This window comes from Mixophyes fleayi, chromosome 5 (assembly GCF_038048845.1).
Source record: "Mixophyes fleayi isolate aMixFle1 chromosome 5, aMixFle1.hap1, whole genome shotgun sequence".
NCBI classification, from domain to species: domain Eukaryota; kingdom Metazoa; phylum Chordata; class Amphibia; order Anura; family Limnodynastidae; genus Mixophyes; species Mixophyes fleayi.
The window spans coordinates 12,007,508-12,021,099 of record NC_134406.1 but is presented as its reverse complement, the minus strand read 5'-3'; the positions used below and the strand labels follow the sequence as shown (position 1 = coordinate 12,021,099).

Sequence of the window (13,592 nt, the reverse complement as noted above, 5' to 3'; positions counted from 1 at the left end):
AACAGATATGTGTCATATCCAATTGCAATATCGCTGTACGTTAACAAATAAACTCCAATTACTCCAATTTGCTGAGCTCCTCTAAGAAACAAATCTGTGCTTGAAACCCCATGTGGAGCAGGGAATGATTTATGGTATAAAGAAATAGAGATACCATCAAGTAAAGGGGTAGAGAACAGGATATTTATACTAAGTGAAACACAATTACAGATGGAAAGCGCGGTGGTGTTTAGAAGAATGTGCCTAATGTCAAAGTGACAAGTTCAAATAAATAGTCCTTACTCCTACAATGTGGTCTCTTTCTTCTAATATATGGAATTACTCTGTTAAAATATGAAAAAAAGAAAAAGTATAATTCCACATATTAGGAGAAAGAGACCACATTGGAAGAGGAGGGACTATTTAATTGAACTTGTCACTTTGATATTAACCATGTTTTTTCTAAACAGCGCCGCGCTTTTCATCCGTAACGGTGTTGTGTTTATCTGAGCTGTGGGGCATTTGCAATTTTTTCACTGGATCGCTGGTTTATACCTGTTTTTTTATGTATTTATACCAAGTGTCTTTGCCGTTCACAGGGACATTAATGCTACATTAAATTGAATTCAAATTGATAGGAAAATGGGGGACGGTTGCTTCTTCAGTTTGTAGACAGATACTTAATGATAGATGATTCTTGCCTTTGGTTTCTTCCAATAATGTTGAAATAAAAAAATCAGGACTCCCACACAACCAAATTCACTACAACTCCTTATGTACTTTTAGATGTGACGTGTAGTCGTCACACAGCTTTGGGGACTGAATTCTTTCTAATTATTGTGTAGATGCACAAAGAGCGTAAATTCTTATAAAATTGGCTCTATGTATTAAATAAGTAAAACAAAAATAAAACAAACAAAATCAGTGGGGAAACTGGGATGGTTACTGGGAATAGAGGTCAAACTGTAGCCCTGGTCTTGCAACAAAACACCAACATAGAGGAGTAGTAGTTATGGCTTACACAAGGTCCTCTCTCTGTCAACCCCTCTGCAGCAGACTGCTATGCCAGGAGGGAGGAGCTTTTCTAACTGGGCAGACAGCTTGCAGACTTGCTTTGTAGTAATCTACTACTGCATGTGGATTGGTTAGTTCATGCATAAGGCAGGGTTAAATCAAATGACTGCAGTCTCTGATCCCATCAATACACTGTCCTAAGGATGTAGGACAGGGGCGGGCAAACCAGTCCTCAAGGGCCATCAACAGTTCATGTTTTTAGGATTTCTGTCTGTAGAAACAGCTGGGATAATTACTGACCCAGCCAAATAGATTAACTCAGCTGTGCATGATTAAAGAAATCCTAAAAACATGAACTGTTGATGGCCCTTGAGGACTGGTTTGCCCACCCCTGATGTAGGAGGACCTTCAGCTGTCTAAGGTGGTGGTGGGGGGTATACTTTACTTTTAAAAGATCTGCAGTGGAATGCCAAAATATAGCATTCAGCAAGCTATTTTATCTTCATCAATTATGTTTAAAAATTAAAAATGTGGGACTTAGTAGACCTTTAAGACGGTGGTAGTGAGCATATCGATGCCGACTACCCCGACGTGACTATTCCTAAGGAGCTGGTTCCCGACCCTGCCTGATGACGACTCCTCTTCACCCCGACAGCAGCCAATGACGATGAAGCACGAAGGCGGCTGATGACGTCATTGAGCATGCCGACGGCATTATCGCTGTTGTTAAGGGGGTGAGGTAAGTATGCACCCATGTACAATGTATAATCCTTTATAAAATACATTGTACATGGGTGCATACTTACCTCCCCCCCTTAACAACAGCGATAATGCCGTCGGCATGCTCAATGACGTCATCAGCCACAGCCGTCTTCGTGCTTCATCGTCATTGGCTGCTGTCGGGGTGAAGAGGAGTCGCCATCGGGCAGGGTCGGGCACCAGCTCCTTTGGTATAGTCACGTCGGGGTGAGTCTTGTCGTTCTTCTCGGCATCGATATGCCGTACCCCACCCCTTTAAAGGAGGTAATTTTTTGAGTGGTCATCTGGTGTTTGAATCTATGGTCTTATAGTGTTTATAAAAATAAACATTATGGAGCTTATCTCCTATTTTTCATATAGACTGACCCCCTCCCCTCTCCTTACCACAGTATTCACACTCCAATTCACCATAAATCTTCCGGATTTTGTGAAATAAAACAGTGTTCAACTGTCTCTTGTGCAATCCATTCAAAATAGCCATGAAAGCAGCAGTTTGCCCTGAGTTTTCCGACACAGGGTTCGGACCGGGAAGCTCTTTGTGGCGCTCGGTATCGGTGCTCTCATTGGCACCTTGCTGGCTACCACTCTGATCATGTCCACATGAAATTTGTTGCACCAAACTTTCTTCTAACTCCGTAGGTTTTAAATGCGAGATTTCACTTGTAACAGGATTGACGGCTGCAGAATCATTCTTGTCACTTTGTACATTTCCAAGATTAGCATATAAATGATTATTCTCTTTCTCTGTCAAACGGTGGAAGAGATCTTCATTGGACACTTCCGAAGACATGTCGGGAGAATCTGGTAATTTTGTGGTAGTGCGATCTGTTAAATTAGCGACTTGATCGTTTTCAGAGACCAGTGGCTCCGTGTGGATGTTTGAATGCAAAGCATCAATTTGAGCTTTAAAGTTCTGAGATTGTTCATGATTGTTTTCTTGAGCACAGATTGGAGGCTCCAGAACAGGAGGAGTAATACCGTCTTGCTGAGCCTCCGCTTCTATGGCACCAAGAGCCTCTTGCTGAATGTCGCTCCCAGGCTCCAGAAGACAAAAACTTTGATTGATAGAGTCGTTAAACACAGAGTCTTCCCGTACGTCAGGGTGGAATTCTTTTATGTGAACTTTTAGCCTTACGGTGCTAACAAATTTTTTTAAACAACGCGAACACACATAGACAAAGGGGTGTTTTCGGATGTGCAGTTCAAGGGATTGGTACTTTGTTGCTCCGTGGTCACAAAGCTCGCAAGCGAACGGTCTCTCGTCTCCGTGCACCAGCATGTGCCTGTCTCGTTCCAGCTCGTTTTTGAACTTGCGTTCGCAGATGTGACAATCGTACAGGAGCTGCCTCTTTCCCTCTCTGGTGAGCAACCTCAGCTCGTCAAAGGTTTCCTTCACCTCCTTTTCCAGCAGGTCGTGCGTTTCTTTGATGTGCTTGATGAGGTTCTTGATGTCCGAGTACTTCTTCTTGCAGAAGCTGCAGTGCTGTTTGATCTTCTTATGAACGCGCTCTATGTGCACCTTGAGGTGCCCTTTACTCAGGCAGCTGAAGGCGCAGTGGTCGCAGCTGAACTTCTCTCCTGTGTGCTTCCTCATGTGCACGCTGAGGTTGGCTTTAATGGCGCTGGCGTAGTTACACAGCGGGCACTTATAAGGTTTCTCATTGGTGTGGATCCGCAGGTGGGCCTGCAGAGAGTGCTTAAATTTGAAGACCTTATTGCAATATTCACAAGTGAAAATTTTAAGCTGGGTTGGACCCACTCTGAAAAGAAAAGAAAAAAAAGAAAAAGACAAATGTTAAAATGATTCTTTGATACTAAAATATTGTTAAGCTTTCTAGAAACTGGAGTAACCAGTTCTATGTCACAAATATAAAAAGGACTAATGGATGTGTAACCGCTGTATGCGGTGCACATGTGTCTATGAGAAGCCTGCACAGCAGCCACGTCTCATCAGCTGACTCGGGCTATCTAGGCTATAGACAACACTATCAGCCATGGTTGCTAAGATTGGAAAGGATGATTGATTCTTGGAAGATGGCAAACCCAACATACCCCTGTCCTCTTCCCTCCACCAACTCCCCTCAAATAGCAATAGGGGGTTTTGCTAGAACGATGGGAAACAGTTACACGATTCTCATGCACAAGGCGCCAAACAACTATACATACTGCAATGTACAGACCCTTTAGGGGTATTTTATTGAGAGATTTATTTTTATTTTTTTGCAGGAAAACTTTATTTAAAAGAAAAAACAAAATCTATACATCCGTTCCTGTTCACTCTTTGTTTTAGGAGCTGCTCTGAGACAAGAGCTACAACATATCTTTTTGAGTTGTTCAGACAGTGTTTGGGTTCTGATGACAGGTTGTATCCCTCATAATCAGCAAGCTGCAGGATGACCTCTGCCTATAACCATGGAATTCTCTTTTAGAACTAAAAAGGGGCATTGCTAGATCTACTGTTAAAGTTATTACATATAGCCCTTCTGCTGTCATATGGACCACAGTGTTTTAGTGGTTCACCTTGGTCCTGAGACGACACAAGACAATTGCTGGCCATATAGCTTGTGGGGTCGTGCAACTGGCCTGAAAGTGCGTCCCAAAATGTTTCCAAATGGATTATTATCTGGTATGCTGGTCAACTCAAGGACATAGGACCACTAAAAGCCATCCACTGCAGAGACTGCATTAACAGGCTCAAACGTTGTGAAAGGTAATACGGACATTTGGCCAATTTGCAGACTGAAGTGCGTGGTAACCTTAAGGCAAAAATAGCAGAAATTGGGAACAGTGAGCATCTCCTTTGCCAGATTAATATCACTCTACCTTAATCCCACTGTTTGGGACCTTAAGGATTAGCCCCACATGCTAGGCCAACTTTGGTTGCTCAATACAACACCCACAAGTCTGGTTACTATATTAACTTCGGATAAGTTATGAACTTGCACCCAGTCCGGGGGATCACATTTAGGAAATACGCTAATTTAAGACGACGATGTAGGAGCAAATCCCGCAGCTGACTGAGGCCGCTGAATGACGGGATTACCAGGAGTCAGGGAGAACATTTATCCCACATGCCTAAAACAATCCTATTACACATGCAGCCAATGTGCCAACACCACTGCGTACTCCGGCAGCATTACAGTACACAGTCTAACCAGAAAGTGGTACATTAAAGTGCTATGTTAATAACAAGGTGCAAATAATAAATTCCCCTAGCAACCAACCATTTTTTAGCCTTTATTAGCATGATTAGCAGCAGAGTTTTAAAGACCAACACTAGCTGCACAAATGATTTAATTAACTGCATTTGTTTATAGGAATATACCACTGAGAAAATGTTTACCCATTACATCCAGCCAATGTGTTTATCCCATTTATTTATTTTTTTCCACAAGCACTGGCTGAACTTACTAATTGTAAATCTAAAAGTTCTCAGCAGCGAGGGACCATGTCTGATTGCTGAACTAAGTTCAAGGCTCTAATCTACATCTAAGTGAAATTAAAGCATCTGAATGTAAATCACCCTGGAGAACATGTTCTCAAATCTAGTGTGAAATTCAAGCTGCTCCGGCTGCGATTATTTCACATCACTTCAACACCTGACAGTTCCACCAGTGAGCAGGAGATTTAAACCTTTCTCCAGTTTATTTTCAACGTATTCGTCTTGCCTCAAAGATATCAAAGTATCACTAAAATATTGATAGTGTTCTACTTTTCCAGTAATGCTGAACTGAAGAAACACTTCACATACAAGTGCGTTTACACTATAGTCTTCTAGCACCTGTGTGTGTCAGGTGTGTGACAGGAGCCTGACCATCACTACCCTGCGCTGCGAATGTTCAGATGTGGTACATTAAAGCCTATTCACATCCATTTTACTACACACTGACACACAGCAGTTGGATGAGTCGAAATACTCTACATTCGCTACAGGTTGTAGTAGTCTTTCAACTCGTCCCCAAATTTGAAAAATTAATACAATAGGTGCTGTAACGCTGATCAAATGCACCGAAAATGGCATTAGGAGACAGAGGGGTATCTTTACTAAACTGCGGGTTTAAAAAAGTAGAGATGTTGCCTATAGCAGCCAATCAGATTCTAGCTGTCATTTTGTAGAATGTACTAAATAAATGGTAACTAGAATCTGATTGGTTGCTATAGGCAACATCTCCACCTTTTGAAACCCGCAGTTCAGTAAATATACCCCATAGACTATTCACCTGCCTGACATCAGCTCGACTACACCAAACAGCTAAAGACATATACAACATCTGTAGCGGTAACAACTGCAAGCCGGCAACCTAGCTGTAAACTACAACACTGCACAAAAAAATAATATAGATTAGACAGAGTTTTGAAAGTTTAATCACCTAGCAGATGGTAGTGCCCACATTTTAAGACACAAGATGATTATAAAGCTACCCTCGAAGGCAAGTTTACAAACAGATAAAATGGTGAAAGATTGACTACTTCCAAGGTCAAAAAGGTACTGTCTACATATCAGAGACAACGATAGACTAATCTAATACAGTTTATTGGCATGTTCCCGTCATCAGATATGCTGCAGCACCACTGTATACAGCCAGAAAGCTGAAGTCCTTCACCAGAATATGAAGAAAGGTCAGTGGGGTCAAAAGATATATTCAATTGTCGGTGCCCGTCACATAATGTTTCGGGGACCCTCCACCCACTTGTTGGAGACACTAGTTCAAATCCTGAACCAGTACTTTGGGTAAATTACTTTGTTTGTCTGTTCTCCAAGTAGCAGCAACAAGAAGTTGCAGTAACTGTAGATGGGGAAACGTTACGGTATATATTTTATTCCACGGCAGTTCATAGACACTTTAGATATACACGTTTAAATACCATCGTTGCTACCTGCTTGGGTTAGTTGACTGTTCCTGAGGGACCTGCTGTATGGCATATTCCTGGTATCCTCTCCTCTGCCCCTGCTCTGGATCGGCCGTCTGAGAGCTCAATTCTGGCTCGGCCGCTGGAGTCGCAGCTTCAATCGGAACTATTTTTGTTGCTCCTGCCAGATTCATACAAAAAGAAAAAATTAAATGGGTTGTTGGGGGTTTAATGACATTATCTTAGAGAGAGAGATTGCTGAGACATCATATTATACTGAAAGACAACATGATGGGTCAAATCCGGGGGTGGAAAACTGGACCATCTGGTGGAAAAGATGCTAATTCCACTATTCATTGTCTGAAACAGGTTTTTAAACCGTACGTTGTCACAACATGCAGGGCAGGGGTCAAAGGTCGTGTAAGGTGGCAAGGTGTGTCTATTCTAGGTCCCCAACCAACAGTGGTGGTCAGATCTAGACCTAGTTCCCGGTGTCCTGTCACTACCTCACTTCTCTGTTGTGTCCCATAGACTGAAGATGTATATATACAGCTAGGTTGCCTGGAAGTCAGTAAATATTATTGGAATCATTTTCAAGTGAAGAGTAAAAAGCAGAGTCCAGCGGTAAATAAACACTCGGAAGGACTGTCTGTCTTAATGGTGAGAACTGTAGGAGACGTTCATGTAAGAGAAGGACAGCTGTAGCCAAAAGGGGAAGTGTGCAACAGAATATCTCCTGCTTACTTCCCGGAGGGGTGGTGGTAGAGTCTATCCACAAGAGAAACAACTATTTGGCCTTCCTGGTAATGTGATGTAAGCAGTGACCTTCAGTCTATATCTTGGTCCTAAACTTAAACAAGCTCCTCCAGGACCTCATCTTTGTCTCAAAAGCTGGGGTTGTCCAACACTGTGACCAAGAGGGTACGTCCAAGTATGACACGCCTGCTGTATCCATGTGTCCACCACAAGCATCTAAACTACGGTTAGTCATCACCTAAACACAACTGGACATTAAACAGAGCTCTGAACAGATGACACAGCTGTATAGTTCCTTCTATAGTCACCTTTTTAGTTGGCAGCATTAGGTTAGCCATAGTGTCTGGGCAGCTATGATTATTGAGGAGTATTAATGAGAGAGCGGACATCCCGTGTACAGACAGGAGCATGCTCACTGAGCTCCTGAGAAACCTACTGTGACATCATCAAACTGCCAGCTCTCAGTACATTGGCTCTGAGTGATCACATGAGATCAATGTCAAAAGAACTTCTGTCCACACCTGCAGCTAATTTAAATAATGCTTAATGCGACAGCTGGGCATGTATGTTAATAACTGTACATTGCAATTAGGATGATTATGGTACAGACTCCCTTTTGTTTATAATCTGGCTCTCGTATCATGAATATATATGAAACACAAACAGCCACGATACCTGGAATAGCTTCATGTGCAGTTAATAGAACACTGACAATAGGATTCACTCCCGGGATCTTCTCCGCTTCTTTCGATTGTAACGTTTTGTCCGTTTTGTGAATGCGCGACCGTTTCGGCTGCTTCTCCTTCTCCTTTTCATAATCTGTCAGGATAAATTTCTCCTCAAAGTCGTTGCCTAAATAAAGCACACATAGCACTGAAACACAGACGTCTACTTCACAGACTTATCTATATATTCAATATCTCACCCTGATTATCGCTAGTGAGAGGTTCTGTTCTATCTCCTCACACCAGTTATAAATACGGTGCGCCCCTATGAAAACTGCATGTATCATTTAATCATACACGTTAAAGTGACAAATTGGTATTTGATAGTAACTCTATAGATCATCTGGTGGCTGTAATACTGATGACTCTGTTCACTGGGGTGGCCAGACATTTTGGGCCCACTGAGGAAGCAATTGGGAGCTATGTGGTTTAACATGAGCATATTGGCCATCCAAATCGCTGTATACGGGCATCAAAAGGATGCGGAGTGGAATTTTAAAGACACACGCCAGCACTCAGCAGCATGCGCTGAGCAACTTATTATAGCAACTTAGAGAGTCAAATAAAGAATGCACAGTGAAGTAAAAAGCACAGACACACATATATATCTATATATATATATATATATATATATCTCCAAGTCATCCAGTGCTGACCTTAACAAACTACGTCTTACCTTGAGTGACATCGTCATCCTCATTTAACACAATAATACAGATGTGCTTTTTCAGCTGCCGGACGTTACAGAAAGTTCTGCTGCACTTCCGGCACTCCAGGTTGTCCAGCAACGGCTCCGGGGAGAGACGCGTTTCTTTGGCTTCCAGCTGGTTCTCTTTGGGAACGCTTCCATTGTTCTCTGCAGCCTCTTCTTCCGCAATACATTTCTTTGTAGAGCCCTTGGGCCGCCCTCTTTTCCTTTTCACCACACACAACTCTAGAAATAAAATAAATAATAAATAAATAAATACAAAGCCAACAACACCGTAAATAAATATGAACCAAAGTTTATAAACACGACGACCAATATCCAAATCTACATAGAAAGTAAATTAAACATAAATAGACTTCAGCTAACATCAGTAAAAGAAAAAGAAAATAACTCCAATGCGGAATGCCTGCAAAGAAATATCTAGTTCTGCAGTGTTTGATGAATAACCGCACCAGGGCGCACCGCAGGGCGCGCCGTACGCCAAGACAGACGCATTTTGGAAATGTCCCCAGGGAAAAGAAAGCAATTAAACCTCTCCAAGAGGAGAAAGCTCTTCTGCAAAGACCTGCAGGTCATATATCCCAAAAGACAGTAATACAATAGAAACAAATTCAGGGCTACTGAAACGGAACATAATAAAACTCATCAGACTTGAAGACGAGAAACATAAACAGCTTAGACTTAGAGAAGAGTTGGACAGATATCATAGAAACATTCACATATATCAACAGTATTAATATAGTTTGAGAACGCAGCATTTGTAAAAATAAGAACATTTTTAGAATTGGGGGCACAAACTTTGAAATTAGAAATAAGCCTAATGAAAAAACTTTAGCACAGAAAGGGTGAAAGATCAATTGCTTACCAGTAGTTGAGGGGACTTGAACAGTAAAATAATTCTTGACCGTATGGTACAAACATATGGATATTATTTAGATCTAAAATTTCAGCTTTTAATTTTTGTTTTATAAAAATATCAAAAAACCAAAATGAAACAAATCAAATAAACACAAGGACAGCCGAGAAGCAACTGAACTGTAGGTTATGTTCTGCCATCAAATGTTATGTTCCTGTGTGTCTGGGTAATGCCTAATAGAGAGTGAGGCATTAATTCCCATGGCTGCCACTCAAATGGCATTAATCGGACGTTCCTTCTCCTTTATTGCACTGTGACACTGGTAAGATCACTGCAGAGAGAAACCGATAAAGAATATTATAGGTGACGCTAACAGTAAATTATATATGTGTTCCATCCAGATGGGATAATCCCACAGCATGCATACTGAAGGTACAACCTACTCTGAACCACGCTGCATAACCTTCACCCCTCTGCTCTCCTGGCACAGGCTTTAATACTGTGACAGCTTGTCACTGCTTATGCTTAACATGTAGCTAAATGATCCTAGTTTGTAGTAAAAATATTGGATCCTGCAGGAACAGAGACAGTGTCTCCCTGAGACCCCGGAATGTTCAAACTGTGACGAGGAAAAGTCTCAGTAATAAGAAAAATACATTGTGAATGGAGCGGTTCATGAAATTAAGACTAAAATCACTGGTCCTTAGATCAGGAGGAAAAAAAAAAAAAGAATCTGCCCTGTTCTGAACAATGAGTTTTAAACTAGTCCTAATTTATTAGAATGTGTGTCCTATTTATGGAAACCAGTCATTCAACACAACTCCTTAACGCAGAACATTCTAAACCTGGGGTCCGTGGATAGATAGGGGTACATACACTTGGTTGGGGAAGAGATGACATTTGTTATTTACACTAAACTGTAACTGAAATTCAGCATTCAAATATGTAGGCAATAAACAGCCACAGTGTTAGCAGCACCTGTGACACTGTCACCAATAGAAGTCACAGAAATTTTCATATAATATTTGTAACACGAGAAAGGCGCTTAGGCTTCGAGAAAGAGTCCACAGGCTTCACCAGGCTGGAAGAGGACTCATTGGCACAATACAGGTTAAGAACCTCTGCCGTAAAATGATTAGTTCACCTTTGTTGACTTCTTGTAATTGATCCAAGGGGTAATTTCTGCAGATTATACCAACTGCCTATTGTATTAGGTTTTTCAGATACACACAAGCAGAGTTTATCTCACAATACCCTGAAATTAAAAACTGTATTCTCTTCTCAAGATAGGTTTATAAGAGCTCTGCTAACACCTCTTACCCCACAACACCAGCCTTTGTGGGAGCATACAGGCTTGTTTAATGCTATTGTGGGGACACGGGCTGGTGTGATGATTGTCTTGCAGGGGCATGTGGGCTGATATATTTAATTTTTGTAGGGGCAAGCGGACTGGTGTAATGCAGTAGGTGGGGTAAAGCGGGCTTGTGTAATGCAGTAGGTGGGGTAAAGCGGACTGGTGTAATGCAGTAGGTGGGGTAAAGCGGGCTGGTGTAATGCAGTAGGTGGGGTAAAGCGGACTGGTGTAATGCAGTAGGTGGGGTAAAGCGGACTGGTGTAATGCAGTAGGTGGGGTAAAGCGGACTGGTGTAATGCAGTAGGTGGGGTAAAGCGGGCTGGTGTAATGCAGTAGGTGGGGTAAAGCGGGCTGGTGTAATGCAGTAGGTGGGGTAAAGCGGGCTGGTGTAATGCAGTAGGTGGGGTAAAGCGGGCTGGTGTAATGCAGTAGGTAGGGTAAAGCGGACTGGTGTAATGCAGTAGGTGGGGTAAAGCGGGCTGGTGTAATGCAGTAGGTGGGGTAAAGCGGGCTGGTGTAATGTTTTCTCTTCGGAGGGGGAAGCAAACTGAAGCAAAGCAGGCTGGTGTTTCCGTTGGTGCTTGCAGGACTTCTAAGACTGACAATAGCATCTCTACGGATTTACTAAACTCAATGATAACACCCATTCAAGCTCCAATGATCTTGTGGTAATCATGTGTGGCCAAGTTGCACACTTATGGTTGTACAGAGTTGTAGCAAACAACTACACAGAAATGTGTATGGGCAGCTTATTTGTATTGTGAAGACTAAGGCAGGGAGACCATGGTGCAAGACATAGATCAGATTAAATATTATATAAAACAGCTTAGAAATAGACTGTGCATTGTCTTTTGTTCCACTATAAATCACCATATAAATCTATAAAATATATATAAGAGCACTACTGCCATCTACTGTCCAAAGTTAGTAGTGGTTTCTAAGACTTAAGGAGAAATTAATTATTTATGCGGAGACTAAATTAGCTATTTAAGGAGTGCAAAGTGTGAAATTAATTTGGATCTTTTAATGGGTAAAGAAAAGAAAATTCTAGGATGAATGATTCAATCAGAGAGCTGCATGTAATGCTGGGAATCATTTATTTATGCCAACCTTATTTTTTGAAGTTAAGTAAATCATTTTTCTATACAGAATTTGTGTCAGTTTGTAATTCTTTCCTTGTGTCAATATTTCAGAAGGGGAAGGAGCAGCCTGTGAAGAGGTAGGGCAGAATTAGAGACAACTCCAACATATAATTACCTATGGCAGACCTATGGAGTATCAGCATGCTAACAAGGTTGCCGAAAGCCTAATCTGGAAGAAGAAGCTAGCAGGGATTCTTCATGCAACCCATTTAATGCCTTAACTGTGGATACCAGATACAACCATAGATAGCATCACATAGATTACAGCAGAGGTGCTCAAACCCAGTCCCTCAAGCGCTACCAACAGGTCATGTTTTCAGGATTTCTACCTGTAGAAACAGGTGGGATTACTGACCCAGAAAAACAGATAAACTCACCTGTGCATGATTAAAGAAATCCTGAAAACATGAACTGTCGGTAGCTCTTGATGACTTAGTTTGAGCAGTTCTAAATTACAGTAATGCTGGTATTTTCATCATGATGCTCTAGCTATATATTTACTTAGCATATGTCTTCCAAATGTAGCACAAAAAAAACCCCCACATCAATGGAATAGGTTTATATAATTACATGCAACGAACAAAAGAAATAAAAGGTAAGAAATGGGTAACGGGCTGTTTTTAGATTGGCTATAGGAGGAAATCGGTATCCCCAGGCTAGAGAGAGCCAACAGGCTACACGCTGCAGGTCTAGCAGCGAGATGATCAGTGGGGTAATGATTGACAGCCTGGTTAGTTGCTCTGTGTCGGTGCATCTGCCAATTCATTTTAAAGTTCCCAATCAGCACTTAGCCCTTCCAGCTGCCTGTAAGGACCTTCGTTGTGATCTAGCACGAATCCGTCAATAATAAAACCCCAGCACAGTGCTCAGTGCCAATCATGTTGTCTCCAGCTAATTGGAAAAGTGTTCAGAATATAAACCACTTAATATCGAATGGTTTATAGTTGTAGTTGCAATCTTACCCTAGAAAAACCAATGTTCTAAAACCAATGTTCCCGTTTGATTAATCTGCCATTCAAGAAGACATTTCTAGAGTGAGGAACTGCATCATATTTTACTTCATAGATTTCATTTTATTTTTGGCATACAGTCAATACGGAATATACAGATATTTTAACATTTCGTTCACCTAGCAATAATTAAAGAAATAAGATTCTACAAAATGTTCAAGGGAAAGTAGGATTTATAAAAGTCCTTTTTTTGTCTTATGGTTAGTACAGACTCCACAGTAGCAATGCACCTAATGGCCAAATTCTAATACAGAAATAGAATTATTTCATTCTTTTAAATTCAATAACTTTTCAACAATATCTTTCTCATGCATGTGAATACACATGGCTTATTAAACAGAAGTAAAGCCCTATATGCCAATAAATATATACCAAAGGCTGGACATATCTGGAGTGTTACTACTTCCATCAACATGCTCTGTGTCACTCCTTAGCAG

At 41.4% G+C, this 13,592-nt stretch overlaps 1 protein-coding gene across 1 annotated transcript in view; it reads right to left on the bottom strand.

The window, feature by feature from the left end:
* Positions 1-13,592, bottom strand: part of ZFAT (zinc finger and AT-hook domain containing) — a 109,536-nt gene that overhangs the window by 64,139 nt on the left and 31,805 nt on the right. Inside the window, 4 exon segments of the mRNA XM_075211684.1 lie at positions 2,137-3,512; positions 6,631-6,784; positions 8,035-8,211; positions 8,761-9,018. Of these exon segments, the coding sequence (XP_075067785.1) occupies positions 2,137-3,512; positions 6,631-6,784; positions 8,035-8,211; positions 8,761-9,018 (1,965 nt within the window).